The sequence below is a fragment of the Pongo abelii genome, chromosome 13 (assembly GCF_028885655.2).
Source record: "Pongo abelii isolate AG06213 chromosome 13, NHGRI_mPonAbe1-v2.0_pri, whole genome shotgun sequence".
In the NCBI taxonomy this organism is placed as follows: Eukaryota; Metazoa; Chordata; class Mammalia; order Primates; family Hominidae; genus Pongo; species Pongo abelii.
In genome coordinates this window covers 22553936-22575867 of record NC_071998.2, presented here as the reverse complement: position 1 = coordinate 22575867, position 21932 = coordinate 22553936, and the positions used below count along the sequence as shown (strand labels likewise).

Below are 21932 nucleotides of genomic sequence, written 5' to 3'. Positions count from 1 at the left end.
GAAATTTTAGCCCCATTCCCTTTCCTTCAGGAAAGGGAGAGGAACTGGAGATTGAGTTAATAATTGATCATGCCAGGTCAGGCACAGTGGCTCCTGTCTGTAATCCCAGCACTTTGGGAGGCTGAAGCAGGAGGATGACTCCAGAAGCTTGAGACCAGCCTGGGCAACATAGTGAGACCCTGTTTCTACAAAAAATAGTACCACTAATACTACTTATAATAGATTGTGTTTATATGATAAAGCCTCCATAAAAATCCCAAAACTATGGATTTTCGGAACCTCTGTGTTGGCAAACACATCCGTGTGCTGGGAGGGTGGTGCATCCCAAATCCACAGGGCAGAAGCTCCTGTGCCCAGGACCCTTCCAGACCTTGTTCTGTGTATTTCTTCATGTGGCTGTTCAACTATGTCCTTTGTAATATCCTCTACCATAGATGGGTAAACATAAGTAAAATGTTCCCATGAATTCTGTGAGTTGTCCTGCCTCAGCTTCCCATGTAGCTGGGACCACAAGCATGCACCACCATGCCCAGCTAACTTTTTGGTTTTGCCTGTTTTTGAACTTGTTATAAGTTATCATAAATTACCTTTCCTTTGGAGTTAGTTTCATTTCTTTTTCTTTCTTTTTTTTTTTTTTTTTTTGAGTTGGAGTCTTAATCTGTTGCCTAGGCTGGAGTGCATTGGCATGATCATGGCTCACTGCAACAACCAGCTCCTGGGTTCAAGTGATTCTCCTGCCTCAGTCTCCCAAGTAGCTGGGATTACAGGTGCCCATCGCCATGCCTGGCTAATTTTTGTATTTTTAGTAGAGACAGGTTTCACCATGTTGGCCAGGCTAGTCTCGGACTCCTGACCTCAGGTGATCTGCCCACCTCAACCTCCCAAAGTGCTGGGATTACAGGCAAGAGCCACCATGCCCAACTTCACTGTGCATTCTCGCTAACAATGTACAAGAGTTCCAGTTGCTCCACAGCCTCACTGACGCTTTGGATTGTCAATTGTTCCTCTTCCTCCTCCTCCTTCTCTTCCTCTTTTCCTTCTTCTTTTTAAAATTTCTGTCTGCTTTTTAAATGTGATTGTTCCTTAGGGTTCCCCCGCTTCATATAGTCTTTTTTTCTTGGCCTGCACTCTGCCTTAGTGTTTTTATTTACTTGCATTTTTATTTATACTCATTTGTAAATATTTGTTGAACTTTTACATTGTGCCATGCATTATCAGGTGCTGAGGATACAGCAAAAGAACAAAGCAGAAAAATCCCTGCCCTTATTGAAACATATAGTCTGAAAACTTCCACATCTCTTTCCTGAGCTCCACACCCGTATATCTAGCTGTCTACTGGCCATGTTCCTTTGAGATGTTCCATAGATATCTCAAGAGTCAATATACCTAACCCTGAATTAATCATCTCCTTCAGTCTGCCACCATGTTGTATCCTTTTCTCTGTGAATGATGTCACATTCATCCAGTAGCTCAAGCTAAAAACCTAAGCAATGTTATTTAATCCTTATTCTCCTCACTTTCCACATTTTATTTACTCATTAAACGCTATTGATTTTCCCTCCAGAATATCTTATGAATCTATCCCCTTCTCTCTACCCGCTCTGCCACTTCCCTAGTCCAGGCTATCAACAGATGAGTGCACCATTCTCCTTACGAGCCTCCCTGACACCTCCTCCCTATGAATCAGTTGTCCTTTCTACCCAACCAACCACCATTGGCCACACTGTTCCACTGTTCTCTTTCTAAAATGGCAAATCTGATCCTGTCTTTCCCCTCTTAAAAGCTCTGATAGCTCTGTGTTGCCCTCCAGGTAGTTCCAAATCCTTAATATTACTTAATTTCTAAACATTACCTAAGACCCATAGTCATTAGGTTCTTTCATAACTCTGTAACCTCTCACTCTAGATATTCTGGAACTATTTTCAGCTCACTGAACATGCCTTTGCATGCATAATTTCCTTTTCCTGGGACATTTTCCCCTTCCTTTTCTCAGTACTAATGCCTAGCAAAACCTAACTATCCTCAGTAATTGTTCTGCTGGCTAGTTATGTGTTTTAATGCATTTTTGGGGTAGGGAAGGAAATTTGCTTATTTAAACTGGTGTAATTTATCTTATGATGGTTCTGAGCTAAAGTGGTGAGAATATGGAGCCGGCTTGTCAGAGAACATGACTTGTTTTTTCATGCGTTAGAGATGGGCCCAGTAGATGGGATCAGATTATTCATTCAATTTATTAGTACAGTAGATATTTACTGAGAACTTTTATGTATAAGAAACTGCTGTGGAGTACTCAAAGATGAGGGGCCGTGTCCTGCAGAGAAAGGCTTCTTTGGGCTCACAGTTGTGGTGAGAAACAGCATTGTCACTTGCCTGGAGCAATCTAGGTTGATAGACATATTCTGAGGTTCTATGTGATTATTTTTTTTCCACTTTCTTTTTAAAAGAAATGAAGTAATTATCCTCTAGCAGTTGCTATGGCAACTGTTCTATAGGAGAGGTTTTTTTTTTTTTTGCCTCCCCTCCCCCCATGGTTGGAAAGTGAAATAAATTATTACAATTTTAAAATGGCACACTAAGCCAACATATCCTTTCTGAGAGGTGAGAAGAAGAGACATAGGTGGTTGGAATAAAGTAAGTGCATAGGAAGAAAACTGGCTGTCAGGGTATCACTAAATTAAAGTCTGTGATTGATTAGTAGTCCCGTATGCCCAGGATTGAGGATTAGCTCAAGTACTGAAAACAGCCTGGGTTGGCATCATATGATGTTCCTAGAATTTCGAGTCTTACTGTAGACTTTCAAGGGAGTCACACACTCAGAACCAGTTTGAGGGCCTTGTGGACCCACATTGAAGATTCCTTAGCAGACCTTGGGACTGTCAGAGGGTGCAATTCTAGGAGTTGTTTTTTTTTTTTTCTGCTTCTTATTTATTAGGACTCTGTAAGGCAAGCAAAAACCTGGTAACATGACAAAATAACAACAAGTGCTATTTGCTCACCGTCTTCCGGGGACTGTGCCTAGCATTTTACATATTTTTTTCCTGTATGATCTTTACAATAACCCAGTGACACTTGTGTTATTATTATTCTCATATTACAGATGAGGAAATATCTATAATAACTCTCTCAAGATCATATAGCTAGTAAATCGCAGAGCCAGAAGAACTGAACGTTGACTTTAAAACCCATATTCTTGGCTGAGCGTGGTGGCTCACTCCTGTAATCCCAGCACTTTGGGAGGCTGAGGCGGGTGGATCACTGGAGGGTAGGAGTTCGAGGCCAGCCTGGCCAACATGGTGAAACCCTGTCTCTACTGAAAATACAAAAATTAGCCAGGCATAGGTTTGGTGGGCGCCTGTAATCCCAGCTTCTTGGGAGGCTGAGGCATGAGAATCACTTGAACCTGGGTACAGAGGTTGCAGTGAGCCGAGATCGTGTCACTGCACTCCAGCCTGGGTGACAGAGTGAGACTCTCTCAAAAAATAAAAAACCCATATTCTTAATTATGAAGCTATTTACTTCTTGTTTCTTGAGATTAAAGGCCTATTTTCAATGATTTCTTTATCACAATTAGTTTCCTGAAATTCAATTTGGGTGTGGGATAGGACTTAATTAACAGTAGATTTTTGATTTTGAAAAATATTTTCAATTTTCTCCTGTCCTTCAAAGCTTCTGTGTTTTAGTGGATTTTATTAAAAATTTATAGGTAATTCAGAAGAAGTGGTTCTCTTTAAGGACCCAATAGGCTAGAGTGGTTTATTACATATTGTTTTTAGCCCCCTTCTGGTCTAGGTCTCTCTCAGAACATCATCATTTAGGAGCTCATATGTCTTTCCTTTGTCAAAATAAGAAAAATTAGATCTCCGTCTCTAAGATACCCTTCCTTGTCTCTGCGTTCACCAAAGCTGAGCCTATCACAATAAATCTATGAGAAGCTAAGCCCTGATAACATGGGTAAGGGAGTAATTCCCTTATCTGGGAGCTTAATTAGAAGATTAATTTCTTAAGAGATAAACATTGCCATTCTTTGACCTTTTAACTTTCAGTAGAGAGCAGCAAAATTGACTATCTTCACTCCCAGACAAGGGAATTACTCCCTTACCCATGGTATCAGGGCTTAGCTTCTCATAGATTTATTGTGATAGGCTCAGGTTTGGTGAACACAGAGATAAGGAAGGGTTTCTTAGAGACAGAGATCTAATTTTTCTTATTTTGACAAAGGAAAGACATATGAGCTCCTAAATGATGATGTTCTGAGAGAAACCTAGACCAGAAGAGGGCTTAAAATGATATGGAAGAAGTAATTTTTTGTTGTTGTTGTTTTGTGGGTTTTTTGGATTGTTGTTAGCCTCTCTCTATAGTGAAAGGCAGAGAACAAGAATACTTTGTAGATTTGTCTCACATTTGGTAGAAGGCAGAAACTCTGTATGTTATGTAAAGTTAGTAGAATACAAATGAGGTAGGCTCAAGTAAGGTAAGGCACATAATAATTGCTGAGATGGGGAAATGACTTTTGAATTCCTTCAAAAAAGTATTTTCAAAAATTATCTGCTGCTTCTTTGTGGTTTTCTTAGGTCACTGGACCTATTTGGGCTGGGGAGAACAACAGAGTACGTAAGATTTGAAATTCCTTATCATTTTCTTGATCTTACCCACAAAGTACATACTCCCTCTGAACTGTGAAGCTGGATATTCATGCATAGACTTCCATTTCCCTCTCCTCTCCTACTTAAATCTCAGGAGACAATGACCTGTGGTGGAATGTTATATCCTTTCAGGCTGGTTTCTTGATGACTTTGTGTGTGTTTATGTGTGTTACAAATTTCAAACCAAAGTCCCAGTCATAATCCTGACAAGATCTAATTTTTATTCCCCAGAGGCAAGCAGTAGTATCAGCCCCCTAGTGTAGCCTTCTCCTTTGGTCCCTTTGGCTAAGGAGTGCAGTGACCAGAAGGAGAAGGCTCATTCTAGGATGAACTAGAGTCAAGTTAATTGGTGTGCATTCTGATTTGGCTGATTTTCTTGACTAGGAGGATATGCAGAACAGACTGCTGTCTTGGGTTTATTGGTCTAGCAAATTGTGAATGCCATTTCAGCCAAAAACCTGCTTTTGTTAAGGAAACAAGAGGCTGAGGACATGGCTTGGCTTTCCCTGAAGCAGCCCAGCTAAGGCCACCTTTGTTCTAGAGCTTAGAGAGTGGGCAGCCAGTTCTTTGTGGCAAAACATGTAGCCCTAGGCTGACATTACTGGTTGTATTACCCATCTCACGGGATCTGGTTGAGTCTCAGTGATTAGGTATCTAGTAGACACTAAGACGGGCCAAAGTTTGTCCTGTCACTAGAATTTCTCATGAAGTCTGTGCTTTCTGTGATTTGAATCCTGAGTATTTCTGCTATTAGGAAAGTACTCAAAAGCAGCTTGACCCATTTATGCCTAGTGTTCCATTATTGGAACTCTAAGCATGTGGGAGTTATTTATATCCTACTGCTCAAGGTTATCACCAAGCAGTAGGTGACCTCAAGCATAAATTGCAATCTCAGGCATAAACGGGTTAACAGAGCTCAGGTAAGTTAAGGTTTTCAAGTAGAAAAAGCAACTAAGCCATGAAAAAAATGTGAATGAATTTTCTTTCCTTTCTTTGGTTGCTGAAGTTCTATTAATAGGTGTGCTGTGGATTTAAAGACCAATCCAAGACTCAATCCAGGAATACCACATACTAGAGGGCCTCATTTTTCTGTATTTCACTGGATTTTGTTTGAGTGCCTACTGTGTGCTTGGAGGCCCATCTTTGTTTGCCCCAGGTTAGATGACCTTCCCAGCCTACTTTTGCAGGTTTTTAATTTTCCATCATTTTCTCTGTGTCCTTTTATTTACCTATCAAATGAACTACAGAATGGTTTCTCAAAAATATATAGCCTTTCCTACCACTGGGCCTTTCATCATGCCACTGCTTTTATCCAAATTCTAGAAGATATTTCCCTTCTGCCTCTAATCTTCACCTATTAAAAATAAACCAGTTATTCAAAGCCATCTCCTCCTTAAAGCTTCCTTAGTTACCCTATCAGGAAGTGATTTTAGATTTTACTTTTAACTCATAGCACTTGGTTTGTACTAACTGCCTTGTATAGCAATTCAATATTTGTATCTATATATTCTGTCACCTATTAGACCGACTCTATATTCTGAGTCTTCTGTGTTGTTTAGCTTTGGATATGTAGGCACTCAGTGAATATTTGAGTGAGTAGGTGTTCCCAGCCTTTTAATTTTCCATCTTTCAAATAGACTTTTCCAGGGGCTTTTCAACTTTTACCCTCAAACTGACTCTCTAGTTCCTTCTTAGGCTGAGCCAACCAAACCTGCACTCAGTTTCTCTCTGTAAAGCCAGGGCTTTTCTTGTTTAGCCGACATCGTGCTGTGGGATAGATTGTGGAGTCAGTAAGAGATCGCCAGTGACACATTAAAAACACAGTTATTTAATTCAAATTGAAGTGTTACACATTTTCCTGAATTTCCCTTTTTAGTTTCTAATCAGGCTTGGTGCCAGGAGGTTTACTTTTTAGGAAAACTGGAGGTGATTGCCTCTCACTACTTTTTTCTGTTTCTCTCCTTTGTCTCACTTTATTCCTTAGTATTTTCTCTCTCTTGCCCTCTCCTGCTTTTCATATTCTCTTCTACTCCCAACCTCTTCTTTCCATGGATGCTTTGTTTCTTAATATTTGCCCTTTATTTCTTTAGTGTAGAAATGTTGTTAGCCTTTAGTAAAGTTGTAGAGTATCTCTGTTTAGCCTAGCAAAATAAACAAAAAGCAGACTATTATTTAGGAGTAATAGGTCACATGCAGGGAGAAAGTAAAACCTGTGGATTTGGGTCGTGGGCTTCTAACTCTGGCTGAGCTGCACTCTCTGGCCTCAAAAGTGATAGGATTGTCTGTCGCAGTTGCCTCCTTGGAGACTGAATCTTATTTCTCTGGGTTATGTGCTAATACTTTTCCTGCCAGAGTTTAGTAGACCCCTGGTTTTGTCTCCTTTGTTGCCTCTGCCTCTTCATCTGTATGCATGAATAGTCCAGCACTGACTTCTACAGACTTGCTCTTTCTGTGGGTTCAGAAAGAATTAAGTCTGAGTGGCATATGATTTTGTCTCTGGGTCCTATTTTTCTTGTCTTCAGAACAACAGATGCATCAAGGGCTAAAAACAGTGCTTCCAGTCTCTTTTTCCTAATATGTCATCAGAATGCTTTGTAAGCAGAATGCTTTGCATCCCTCTTGTTTGCTTTTGTTTTCAAGCTTTGCTACTCCTGCCCTGGTCAGTGGACTACCTGCTCCAAATGTCAAGTATTATTAATACTTGTTCCTGACCATTTGAACATTAGCTTCTTTCTCCTGTTGATATTTTTTCTCCTGGAGTTCTAATCCCTCTCCTCTCCTTTTTTATGTTCACATGTAACCATAAACTCAAATAGGAAAAGCTCATAAGATCATCTTACCCGTCTCCCATCTGTACCCACAAATGTTATTGAGAGTCCAATGCTCAGATTTTCTTCCTTACCTATAAAACCCACGTTTGTGCTCTGTCTCTTTTAGTGGAATTCTTATCTACCAAGTTGTCTAACAGAAGCCAAGGGGTCATTTCCCTATTATCTTCAATATGGCCCCATGTTTTACAATTCTGTCTGGAATTTTCTTTTTCTAGTTCATTAACTCTTTTCTGTTTCCACTGTATAGATGCAGGTCCTTATCTCCTGCCTGAGCAATTGTAAAAGCCTAATCTTACGGTCTTCAGGAGGTTTCCGCTGCCCACATTGCTACAAGATTATCTTTTTTTTTTTTTTTTTTTTGAGACGGAGCCTTACTCTGTCACACAGGCTGGAGTGCAATGGCATGATCTTAGCTCACTGCAACCTCCACCCCCTGGGTTCAAGCGATTCTTCTGCCTAAGCCTCCCTAGTAGCTAGGATTACAGGCACTTGCCATCATGCGCGGCTAATTTTTGTATTTTTATAGAGATGGGGTTCCACCGTGTTGGCCAGGCTGGTCTTGAACTCCTGACCTCAGGTGATCCACCCGCCTCGGCCTCCCAAAGTGCTGGGATTACAGGCGTGAGCCACCGTGCCCGGCCCCAAGATAATCTTTTAAAATTACTAACATGAGTTCATTTTCTGCTAAAAGTATCTCCATTTTGGGATGGTGAACATTCCTTTTCCTCATTGTAAGCCAAATAGGAACTTGTCAAGAAAGGACACGTGGAACCCTGGTAATCATACACATAAGGGTATGGTGTCAGATATGACTTCCTCTCTGTAAAACAGGCTTCAAAGCACTCTTAGGTTGAGCTCCCTTTCCAAGCACAGCGATGATTTGTAAGTGTGGTCTTTTTAGTTAACTTTAAGAAAAAAACTGTAGCCAGTCAGGTGCTGGTCTGAAGGGCAGAAATAATTCTATGAAATTGTAGTCACTGCTGTTAGATAAACTTGGCTGCGTTGTCAGCAAGATCCCATTGGCAGTGCATAAGTTTTTTCTTCTCTCAGCCCATCCTCTGGATGGGAATTCTGAGCCTAGGGTGTAGGTGCTTGACAGGAATTGTTAGAAAAACCCAACACTGCAGCAGCACAGTAAGAGTGCTGCTGTTCTCAGCTGCATCTAGAGCCTTTGACTTGATTTCCAGGCCTTGGCTTTGACCTTCCTGATTTCCAGGACCAGCTTCTGATGTTAGACCTGCTTATTTGGTTCAATCCATATGTTTAAAAGTCTGAAAACACCAAGACAACGTTAAACAAAAGTTTTGGGTTTTTTCCCCCCAAGATATGAAAAAGCTAATTTTTTTAAACCTCTGCTCCCTTCCCCTTTCTTTAATAACAGAGGACCAGACTATATTTGTGACATTTAAAAGCAGTTTTTAATTATGGTTATGATAGTTGGAGAAGCAGAATTCCAAAGAATTCTGCAGTGGGAAAATGCAACCTGGAGCTCCTCTAAGAATAAGCACTAAAATTAAACTAAGTATATATCTCATATGATAAGGAAGAGAGACTTGTGGGTATTAATTGAGACAGTTCTGCTCATGGCTCTGAGGTCGTCACTGGGCTCATGTGAAGCTCAGCTTGCTTTTGTTCTCAAGGTCCAGACTTGTTACTACTAAGTCAGAAGCAGAAATAATTCTGAAGACTAAATAAAACTGGGTTGCTTTGATTGAATGTGCTTATTCCATAGCTTTTGAAGACCCTGATAGTGCTGTCGATGACCGAGATAGTGACTATCGCAGTGAGACCAGCAACAGCATCCCACCTCCTTACCATACAACTTCCCAGCCCAACACTTCTGTGCACCAGTTCCCTGTGCCGGTGCGATCGCCACAGCAGCTGCTACTTCAAGGCAGTTCCCGGGACTCTTGTAATGACTCTATGCAAAGTTATGACCTTGATTATCCAGAGCGGCGGGCTATCAGGTGGGTATTGGGCACAAAGTACTTTCTCTTCCTAATATCCAGGTCTCATGATGCAATTGGCAACAAGAATTTGGATGCTTTAACCTGAAGAAGTAGCGAAAGTGTAGCAGTATCATGGGCCAAACTACAGTCATTTTGTGTAGATTATTAGTCTTTTTTTTTTCTTCCACATGTTTATACATTGCCATAAGGAATTTTATGTTTATATATTGCCATAAGGAATACTTCTCTTCATGATCAGTGATTCTCAACTGATCAGGGCGGTCCCACTTGGGGTGTATCTACCCCACTTCCTGACTCAGTGAGTTTGTTATACCCTTCGCCAAGATTAAAAACAGAAAAAATCACAGATTGGATAGTCCTTCTTGCCTAAATATTTCCCTGGGAACTTTAGAAGAAAACCAATATGATTTCTTATAGCAGATTAAGTATTTTTACTGGAACTTTTTTAAATTTAATTTTATTTCTTAAATATATAAAACAATTATGTGGTTAAAAAATGTCAATACAGCATCAAGAGTTTCCCACCCACACTTACCTTCCTCCACCCCATCTTCTTCCTGTTTCGTAATTCCCTTCCTACTGTTGTTTCTTATGTGTCCTTCCATAGACTATTGTCATATATTTATGAGTATAAAAGCAAATACATACATATGTGCTCTCCCCTGCCCTAAGATTAAAAAAAAATTTCAGACTTAAAGAAAATTTGGAGACATAATTCAATGAAAACCCATATTCATGTTGCCTAGATTTACCAGTTGTGTTAACATTTTACCACATTTACTTTATCTCATTCTCCCTAATATGTATTCGTATACACATACATTTTCTTTGAACCACTTAAAAATAAGTTGCAGATATTGTGTTACTTCATCAGAAAGTATTTTGGCATGTTACTCCTAAGAAAAAGAACTTTATCTTATATAACCTCAATATCATGATCACACTCAAGAAGTTTAATGATGCAATGTTATTACCTAATGTTTAGACCATATTTAAATTTCCCCAGTTATCTCCATAATGTTCTGTATGTATATTTGTTCCTTTCTGGTCCAGGATCCAATCCAGAACCACGATGCATTGCATTTGGTTTTCATGTTTCCTTAGCCTCCTTTAATTTAGCAAAAATTTCATTACCTTTTTTTTTTTGGTCTTTTAAGAAGCTTTTTTTTTTTTTTTTTTTTTGAGACAGAGTCTCACTTTGTCTCCCAGGCTGGAGTGCAGTGGGGTGATCTCGGGTCACTGAAACCTCAGCATCCCCGGTTCAAGTGATTCTCGTGCCTCAGCCTCCCGAGTAGCTGAGACTACAGGTGCACGCCATCATGCCCGGCTAATTTTTGTATTTTTGGTAGAGATGGAGTTTCACCATGTTGGTCAAGCTGGTCTCCATCTCCTGGCCTCAAACGATACGCCTTCCTCTGCTTCCCAAATGGAATTACAGGCGTAAGCCGCTGTGCCTGGCCTAAGACACTTTTTTTTTTTTAAGAGAGTGCAGCCCAGTTGTTTTGAGAATGCCCCTTCATTTGGTTTTGTCTGATTGTTTCTTCATGTTTAGAATCAGGTTAAACGTTTTTGGCAAAAATGCTGGATGTTTCCTTCACATGCATTCAGGAAGCACATACTTTGTCTTATTATTGGTGATATTTAGTTTGATCTCATGGTTAAAAAATTTGGTATATGCCGTATTTCTCCAGTGTAAAGTTTCCTCTTCTCCTTTGTAATTAATAATATCTAGAGTGATACCTGAGACTGTATCAATACTCTGTTTCCCCAATAGTCTTTTACTCAATGATATTAGCATCCATTGATCTTTGCCTGAATCAATTATTTTATTGATTGGAGGTTAGTTTTCAAGAAATCATTCCAATTTAGCTTATCCTTTTAGTTTCTAAAATTCACTAGACTGGCTAGGTGCAGTGACTGATGCCTATAATCCCTGCACTTTGGGAGGCCAAGGCGGGAGGATCACTTGATTCCAAGAGCTTGAGACCAGCCTGAGAAATATAGTGAAACCTCATCTCTACAAAAAATAAACAAAATTAGCTGGATGTGGGGGCGCATGCCTATGGTCCTAGCTACTTGGGAGGTTGAGTTGGGAGAGATTGCTTGAGTCTGGGAGGTTGAAGCTATAGTATGCCAAGATTGCACCACTGTACTCCAGCCTGGATGACAGAGCAAGACTCTGTCTCAGTCAATCAATACAAAATTCACTAGACCATGGGATGATGTCCTTTTCTTGTCCACCTCACCAAACTGCTGCATGGTGAGTTTAGACACAGGGTCTTGCGTTGTTGCTCAGGCTGGTCTTGAATTCCTGGGCTCAAGTGATCCTCCTGCCTCAGCCTCCGAAAGTGCTTGGATTATAGGTGTGAGCCACTGCACCTGGCCTTCTGGAAGATTTTTAGTGACTAAGTGTCTGCTTTGATCTTGCTTCTGTTTCCTAAATGAATGCTTTTGGATGTTATATCTATAAAGAACACACTGAACTAATAAGCTCCTAGCCTTTAGGTTCTTTCTCCATCCCTACCTTGGTACACAGAAGAAGGCAGTCTTTAATCTAAGTGAAAGAAAGGTCAGGCTGTCTTCAGTATTCATTGTTTTAAGGTGGACATGTAGCTTCTGCTGCTATAATCAGTATAGGGAAAGATTTTCTTTTCACTGTGATCCTCAATGCATATAGCCTTTAGATTTCACAAACAACAAATTATAATGCCTTAGGCTGGGTGCGGTGGCTCATGCCTGTAATTCCAGTAGTTTGGGAGGCTGAGGGCAGGTGGATCACCTGAGGTCAGGAGTTCAAGACCAGCCTGGCCAACATGGTGAAAACCCACCTCTACTAAAAATACAAAAATTAGCTGGGCCTGGTCGTGGGTGTCTGTAGTCCCAGCTACTCGGGAGGCTGAGGCAGGAGAATTGCTTGAACCCAGGAGGCGGAGGTTGCAGTGAGCTGAGATTGTGCCATTGCACTCCAGCCTGGGCAACAAGAGCGAAACTCCGTCTCAAAAAAAAATTATAATACCTTAAATAATTTGTTCTTTTTTGTAGTATAACAAAGTTTGACTTCTGCTGATAGTAAAAAATTGTTTTATATGTATTTTTTTCTTATTAAAAGAAATATGTTTGACTATATTCTTGGCTACACATCCTCAAATATAACTTTCAGAAAGTTAACAGCTTGGCTTCTTTTTAGACTGAAAATTTATCAGCAAATTTCGTTTTCTTGAAATCCCTTGATATATTTTGCTGGTATACTTTAATATTGCAAATACATTCTAGATATTGGTACAACATGTTTCATTTTTTTCATTTGTTTCTTAGAAAAATAAAAGAATTCTAAAAAGCTCACCAATGAAAAATGATTGCAAGTTGAAGCATTTAAAAATGGATATTATAGCTGTTCTTTTTCTGATATGGAATAAACTATTTGACCACATTGATATAATATTTAAGAACATGTGGATTTCCTTTTCATATTTTTTTAGTCTGAATGCTTTTTATCACATTGGCAATTTTTTTGTTCTAGTCTTCTCATTGAACATGTATTAAATCTTATAACTTCTTTCTTCCTTTTCCCTGTCTCTTCCTTTTTCTTTGCTTTATTGTTCCTCCAATTTTATCCCTTCACATCAGACAAGGCTCACAGGCTAAAGATGAAAAAATTAGGATTATTTCAGCCTTCTCTGATGTTGACTATGAAGAGCAAGAAGATATACATAAGGAGATAGAGGGGAAAATATCACAAGAGTTTCTAGAAAATAATAACATAAACTTGAAGGAAGCAGAGATAAAAGAAATTAGAACCCTTTCAAAAGCTAATAAATACTACAGCCAACAAAAACAACCAAAGTATAAGAACAGGAAAAAGATACCACCTCAGAGCCAACAAACAGAATTCTCTACTGAGTTTAAGGTTGAAACATCTGTTTTCTCCAGGTATCCTCAGAAATATGATACACTAGATAGAAGAAGAAAAAAGAAACCCTTATACAATCATTTTGAAGACAGTGAAAGAAGGCAATATGGTGAGAGATCTGAAACTAAGACTAACTACAAAAGTACATATTCGAATACTGAAAATTGTACCCTTTGCCATACTGAAAAGAAACAAAATATGGGGTACCCAGTTTTGTACCCCTACAAAAATGGATTTGTGGTTAAGAGTGGCATGCAGCGCATTAAGTTGGAAAGTCATGATTATGATCTGTCCAGTTGTTTAAGGCACTGTGAAAAGTCATCTGGCTCAAACCAGCATGTCGCTAATTTTACCTCATTAGATATTCTTGAAGATTCTACTAGTAGTACTTCTGATGAACTTCTGGGTTCCCCCATTTCTGATAAGCAGGAAAATTTACAGTCACCGACATGGCATTCATCCAATGTCCACCATATTGGAGATTTTCCTGAAGAATATTATGTAGCAAATTCAGCATTGCCATTACAAAGGATGAATTGTGATGCAAAAACACTTGGAGATCTGTCTGGGTGCTCTATAGAAGAGATAACCCCTTCCTCTATTGAGGAGCCCAAGGAGGACCATATTGATACAATGGATGAGCTTCAGTGTTTGGTAGAAACGGTGTCAGAATATTTAGCAGAGAAGGAAGAGGAGATTAATAGATTTGGTTCACTTTCAAAAACTAAAAAATCACATAAACAAAATAGTACTATTGAGGAAGAACAGAGAATGCCTGGGGATCAAATACCACCTTTAACTATTGTCAAGAATGACAAGGACACGGCCATCTCTTTCCCTGAGTTGACTGGAGTACAATGTGCTGTTGGTTCTTTGTTTAGTTCACTCACAGAAAAAGTGGGTTCAGGCACAAAGCATCTAACAAACTCTGTGGAAAAGTTGGTTTCCTTAGTTCCAGAAAAAACAGAAACTCTTAATCAAATAGAGGCAATTAATTCGGGATCTAAACCCAGAGCCATGGCAGTATTGGAGAAGGATCTTTCCATGCAATCTCCATTATCCTCTCAAAAAGATGATAATGTGAATATAGGCAGACATGGAAAAACCTCTGAAAATGAGCACATGGGTAATAAAACTGGGAGTTTATACTTTCAAAATACAACAGAAAGTATTGCAAAGGACTCGGCTCCACAGAGTCAGAGTTCAGTTATAAAGTCGGTTTTCAGCAGGTTAAATCCATTGAAGATCTTTTCAGAAAAGGAGGAAACAAAAAAAGATGATGACCAGAGTAAGCCACCAAGAAAAGAAAGCTTTGTTGAGTATGGTTTGGAGTTAAATAAAAGGGAAGGCACTCTTGACAATCACAGTAGTAGCATCATTGCTTTAAATAGGAGTGATGAAGAAACTATGGGCTGGTTCCAGATGCCCACAAGTGAGAATTTGTTGTCCTCCCAAGTAACCAGTGAACCTTCAAACTTAGTTAGTTCTGCAAATAAAAATGATGATATTGAGAGTCTATTAGAAGGAAAACCCTGTATAGATCTGTCTCTGTTACCAGATCAACAAAAAATATGTGCCAAAGATACGCCAGGACATCCTTGTATAGCTGGCAGTAGAACTGCAAATAAAGAGGTATTTTCAAAGCCATTAGAGGAGGACAAAGTTACAGGTAATGATGATTTCCTTGAGCCACTCAGAAAATCATTTAGCCAGTTTTTGCTCACTTCCCCTGAGACTTGTTCAAAGGAAAGTTTGTCAGAATCTGTGAAAATTCACCAGATGGAGGAAGATGGATTAGAAAGGGGCTCTAAGAAAGATGGTCGTTCCTTTTCCTTTAGTGGAAAACTAAATCTTCCATTTTTTAGAGGTCTTGGTCATTCTGAAAAGCAACAGGGGTTAAAAGAGAAAGAAAGCATTTTTCCTTTGTTTAAATTTTCTTTCACTGACAGCAAGGTTACTGTTAATGACCAGAGTTTACATGGCTCAGCAGTAACCACTGATGAGGAGAGCAAAAAAAATTGCCATGAAGATACCAAACATAGTTCAATAAAATCTAGTTCTGTTCCAAATATTCATAGTGATCTAGGAAAATTTGACAGTACAGAGGAATTTAAAAAGAATGACCAAATAAATTGTCCTGAAGATGCCAAACTTAATTCAATAAAATCTAGTTCAGTTCCAAATATTCATGATAATCTAGAGAAGTTTGACAGTGCAAAGGAATTTAATAAGAATGACCAAGTAAATTGTCCTGAAGATGCCAAACTTAGTTCAATAAAATCTAGTTCAGCTCCAAATATTCATGATAATCTAGGGAAATTTGATAGTACAAAGGAATTTAATCAGAATGACCAAATAAATAGTCCTGAAGATGCCAAATTTAATATAATAAAGTCTGATTCAGTTACAAATATTAATAATGATCTGGGGAAATTTGGGAGTATAGAGGAATTAAATCCAAGTGACCACACAGCAGGAGAGAATTTTGAAAGAGATGGCTTAGCCATCCCTGGAGTTGTGCCCAAAGAACATATAACTTCAGATCCTTTAGGAGAAGGTAAGAATCTTATACAAGCAGCATCTTCAGTAGCATCAGACTCTTCATTAGAGTGTATTTCTACCACTTCCAAATCTACTTTGGTTAATGAAATTAATGAAGATAAGGTTATAGATAAGATTTCCAAGAAAAATACCCAAGGAAGCTTCCTTTCTGACCTGTTGAATAGGTTTTCTTCTGCTGAAAATTTGTCTAGTCAAGAATTAAATTTGAAAAATGATGACTCCCATCACAAGAATAATACCCCAGGTTTAATCTCTGGAATATTTAACCTGCTATCAAATAGCAGTATGACTGATCATAAACCAGAGGAATCAAAATTCATGTCTTTAGGCAACATGAAGAGTTTGAATGGAGATAAGCATTTATCCTTGGATGAGGTCCCTGCTACTTCATGTGTGACTTCTGAGAACCCGAAGAACCATGTTGAAAAACATGAAACTTCTAGCTTCATAGAAGCCACCTTATTACCTAAAGAAAACATACCATTATCTGATGCTGGGGATGATAATCATCATTGTTCCCCTACAGAGAAAAACCAGCAAAGTGAAAAGCATCACCCCTCCTCCGAGAACATTGTACTTCACTGTGCTCCAAGTGCTCAGCTAGGTTTTTTGGAGAAATCTATGGCTAAGAGGCAAATGCCAAACCATGTTGTTGAGGCAAAACTACATGAAAATTCAAACAAGTTAAATTCACCTGTACTAAATACTAACATTCTCAATAAATCAAACAACTATCAGGCTTTTGAAGAGATGAACAATCCTTTCTGTTTTGAATGGGACTCTGACATAAAAGATTTGTCTAAAAATTCCAGAAAACTTCAGCCAGTTTATTATATGTTAAATCAAAATAGATTTCCATCAGCCAATGCTTTCTTGTGGCTTGACTCAGAAAACTCAGTGATAAATTTTTGCCAAAAAGATCAAAATGCAAATATCTTGGAGTGGAGAACAAATCCAAACAGTGTCATTTGGTGTGACTTACCATATGAATCATTCAATCAGTTAGCATTTAATGAAGATTACTTATTAAGAGGTGATGTGTGGGCAGCTAACTCATTATATGGAAACTCTGGTCTTCTTCCAATTAATGAGGCTAATAATTCACTAGAAGAATTACCCATTGACTTAAGTTCTTCATCAGATCATGAAAAGACTACATGCCCCATAGTTGATCAAGAGTCATTAAGAATGGATGAAAACTTTGTTTTTTCAAGTTTTGGTTATGAGTACCAGGAATGGTTGTCATGTCTTGAACATGGAGTGTGGTGGCCATCAGAGGATGGGGATTATGGATATTATATGTTTCATGATGGTCAATATATCTATTCTCTTCTTACTGATTCTACTGGGCAGTATGCATATTTATTTATACCTGATTCTTATCAAGAGTATTTGGATTGTGATTTACAGACAAATGGTCTATCAAGTATTATGTTGGATGACAGCATTATTTCTGCCTGTAGTTTTAAAGTACTTGATAAGGAAGATGAAATATTGTGGTATGTTGAAGAGGAACCAATTGATGACCCTCTTGATTTATCTTTAGCTTTGCCAAGAAGTGAGGAACCATTGTATCTAAATTTAGAAACCTTTTCTCAAGTACTTAAAGAGTCAAGTTATGACCAAAGCGATCAGCCACTAGATTTTTCAGGCTATAATCGTCAAAAGTTTAAAGGAGATTTTAGATCTTTCAAAGAAAGGCCATGTGGTTCTGAAGACCCTGAATGTACATTAGATCTCAGAAATCAGCCCCAAACTATTAGTAAGCATGTCTTAAGCAGAGATCAAATTATAGAGAGAGATAAAAACCAGCCTCTAGCTAAAGATTCATCAGTTCACCTTTCCAGTTTCCACTGGCTTCAGTCTTCTGTTGAAGAAGTTACCACTTTGGTTCATCCTGAAAATATGACTAAAGGCTCACAACAAGCAGAAGAGACATCATTAGTGAACAAAGTGACTTCAGTATTTTCTGTTTTGGGTGCCTCAGTTGGAAGTACTTTGAAGTTTGATAAGAGTGAATCCTTAGAGTCTTTGGCCATGCGGAAAGGGAATCAGCGGTCAGATTTAGCAGAGCTCACAAATGATGGCTTTCAGTCATTAATCGTGAATAAGCAATTAGAGGGTAACTCCCCAAATGTGGAAAAAAGTCTTCTTAAGGATTCAGAAAGACAGATAGTATCCAATGTTCAGCATCCAGAATTGATCAAAAATGTAAGGCAAGAATTATCTTTAAATAAAAACATCCATGTGAAAAAGCAAAGTTTGTTAAAATCTGGTTTCCAGGTAAGCCAAACAACTCCTCAGGCTAAATCAGGTGTAAAAGATGACGAAATCATTACAACAGACTCTATTTCAGTTTCTCCTGCACCTCAGCATAGTGGGGATGAGTGTGAGAATTGTGAGCTTCCCCAGGACCAGTCATCCAAAGAGTCTGATAAAACATTATTTAAAAGTGCACTGAAACTCTTCAGTCGAGAAGAATCGTCAGTTAGTATGACAGCACATGAAAAACAGTCATCTGGATTTTTGAATCTTTTTAAGACTCAGGTGAATAAAGAAGGATCACCAAACTTAGAAAAGACTGGTGATACAAATGTCAAGATACTACCTCAAGAAAAGAAAGAATCTTCTGGTGTTTCAAATTTTTGGGGTACCCTTGGGGATTTCTTTAAAGCCAATGTATCTCCTATACAGACAACTGAAAATACATCTGTTTCTTCAATGACTAATAAGGATGAGGTCAGGTCAAGTCCTACTCCTATGGAGCTAGCTAGCCAGGGTGCTGGGAACTTTCCTTCTGCACCAATTTCCTCTAAAGGGAAGGCTAGAGTTAGAAGACTGAACAAACAGACTACTATCGATGACAGTAGGTTAAAGGAACCATCAACTAGAGGGATCCAGGGTAATGATTTGACTGAAAAAGAGGTACCATTCAGAGACCATCTAATCCAGCAGTCACCTAATTCATCTTTTTCAACAAGTAGTCTCAAAGAGTCTTCCAGGGAGTCTTCAGTAGAAACTAGTGGTATGACTACAGTGACAGAAGTTTCAAAAAGTAATGAAATATCCTTTGATACCCTGAGCAAGAGAAATTCAAATGAACAAGATCATTTTTCTGACAAAGACTGGAGTTTCTCCATGGCTACAACATCTTCATCTCAACCGGAGTTATCAACCAAAAAGAGTATATTTTCTTTTCTGACTGGATCTGAAAAATCTGAGAACAGAGCCTCTGCTACTCTACCAAGAGCCAAATCTCAAGCAGAAGGGCTATTCACACTTCCTTCCTTTTTTTCCACTGCTAGCTCAAGCATTAAGAAGGATGCCTCTCATAGTAGCCCTACTTTTAGTTTCTTCAGCTTGTCCTTTTTGGATCAAAAAAAGGAGACCTCTGGGGAAAAACAAAGCATTTCAACTGTTGTTCCATTGACCTCCCAGCCTTGTAAGAAGACAAATGTTTTGGTAGATGGTGGTAGCACAATGACCAGAGAAAGTTCCAGTGGTCATAGAGATAGCATAGCCCAAGAAGTAGTTCATGAACAGCAAATGGCACCTTGTATTTCCATTAACAACACCACTGAGGTTACCTCCCTTGCAGATGAGCTCAGTGTAGAGAAGGACTGTCAGGAAAAACTGAGTTCCAGTATTGTACCAGGGACATCAGTGGATTTCCAGATGAATGAATTGCAAAAAGACATTATTCCTCCTTCACCAGAATTTCAGGCACAGGCTGAAACATTCCTCATTGGCCCAGAGAACCTTGGGATAGCTCCCCACGAAGAAGAGGCTTCCAACCACAAAGCCTTCCCCAGTGACTCACTGGCCAACTCTTTTTCACATGCTAAACAGTTAATTGAAAAATTCAATGATTTAGACACTTGTACTAACTGCCACCAAAATGAGAAATTTACTACTGACCCAGTGAACTTGCCATTAGAAAAGGCTCCCGATGAGGTCTTACCACAGATCCTGGAGCCAGCCTCTTCCTCTCCAGAGCCAGGGTGTGCAGAGAACCTTCAGCACCAAGATGCAGATAAAGAGGAAGACAAATTTGCATCGGGCGCTTCAGTAGACATGCTTTCAGGGTTTGTAACCAAAGTGAAATCTTTCTCTGGGAGCTTAATTGAACCTCCCAAAACACTCTCTGGACTTTTCTCCTCTCCTAAATCTCCAAAGAAAAACTCCTTTTTCTCTCTTGCTTCTGATGTATCATCTCAGCCCCTCAAAGGTGAATTATTTGGAATTTTCAAAAGTCCCAAGCCAGAGCCATACAAACAAGAATCATCTCTCCCAGCTACTTCATGGCTTCAAAATGGTTGTTCCAGAGATGCTGTAGGATCAGTACCTCCAGAAAGGAGAGAAGCTGCCTTTATAGCACCCAGTTCAGAATCTACTCTCAGTGACTGTAGAATGACTGTGGTTAGTGCAAAGCCAGAATCAGATATCTTGACAGATGATCCTAGACTAACAACCAAAATGGAAGACAATAATACTCCTGAAAATATTCTGGAACCTCAACGTTCTGAAACAATTAATACATCTTCTTTCTCAGGTGATGATACTGGGCAAGGAGTATTGTCTCTGAGTGATGAAGGAGACATGGGGATATTGCAAGCTACAGACACGGAGGCATCGTTAGAAGCAGAGAACTTTGCGCTGCCAACACAGTTGCATCCAGATCCTACCTGCATTGCCGAAGAGCTTCCTCCTCCAATTCAGCCACCTCTTCCTCTTGAGCCAGAGCCAGCTATTAAGACTGCCTCCACAAACCAAGACTTACTGGAGCTGCATCCAGCCAGTTCACTAGAAACTGATACTATGCTGTTCAATGATGCAAGTGTGAGCCAGAGCACCACACTGGAAACCAAAGGGCACTTTTCTCATCCTCTGCTGGAGGACCCTGCGCTTCCTGCCAAAGAAAGTTGTGAGATAATTCATGCCCAGAAAGATCCACCTGTAGTCCCCCAGGAAACTGAGCAGTCAAGACCACGTTTTGAGATCCCAAATGTGACCAGTTGGCCAAAGCTTCGTTTGCCATCCTCAGCTACTAACCATGGGAAACCACTGAGCTCTTTCTTTTCCTCACCTCTCCCCTCTGGCAATAGAGCAGCAGAGACTGGTTTCATGTCCAGTTTTAAGAAGTTGTCAAATCTATTTGAGGGAAGTAGTGAGGGGAAAGGGAGTGTACTAGCAAGTGATTCAAAACTAGGATTTGGAAAGGTGGATCCTTCATTTCCGTGGCCAAAAGAGAAAAAAGGGGGCCCTGAACATATGCCTACAGAATCCTCCCCTCCAGTTGTAGTTACTAGCAGTGATCAGGACCTTAACTCCAGTGAGGCTAACAAAGCTTTGAAGTCTTCTCAAATATCTGGGGCCAGTGCTCAGCCAGCTAAAGTCTACACTCAGCCCTCTGGGCCCTCTGAGCAGCTGGCGGCCAGTCCTTTCAGGGGCTTTCAGGGTCAGGGGCTTTCAGGGTCTGGAGAAGGGGGAAACCAGCAGGAAATCTCAGCATCTGGAGAACACTGGGATACCAAAGGCAACCTCTCTAGCCCCGCCTGTCCTTCAGGGAAACATGAGGAAGAACCCTCCACTGTCTCTGAGATATTTCACCAGCCAGAAAAACAAGAAGAGGAGGCAGTACCTGCCAGTACTGACTCTGATTTGAATGTACAGCAGCCAGTCACTCTGAATGACATCAAGGAGCCCATGACCAACAAAAGGCCTGTTCTTAACTCAAGCATCATAAATGGCTTTAAGGAATTGACCATTTATGATGCAAGTGACTTAGTGGTAGATTAATCATAGCTTGCTTTTTATCCTTCCTGTGTCTTTCCTAGTACCCGAGCTTCATGTTAGTTAGGGGTTAAATAACAAGAACTCAATGTGTGGGTATTTTCATCATTCTCTTCTCTCTCTGCCAAATGTAATTCATTTATTGGAACAAGGAGCTTCCTGCCTAAAGCAAAGGCTGGGCCCCCGATATTTACACACTCTGGTTTGCTCTGCCTGGTATAAT

The 21932-nt window shown here is 39.6% G+C and overlaps 1 protein-coding gene across 2 annotated transcripts in view; it reads left to right on the top strand.

Annotated features, from left to right (window-relative positions):
- Positions 1-21932, top strand: part of UNC13B (unc-13 homolog B) — a 279025-nt gene that overhangs the window by 120463 nt on the left and 136630 nt on the right. Inside the window, exons 8-9 of one of the 2 annotated variants that reach the window (XM_054519407.2) lie at positions 9207-9441; positions 13375-21636. In XM_054519407.2, the coding sequence (XP_054375382.2) occupies positions 9207-9441; positions 13375-21636 (8497 nt within the window). 2 annotated transcript variants of the gene reach the window in all.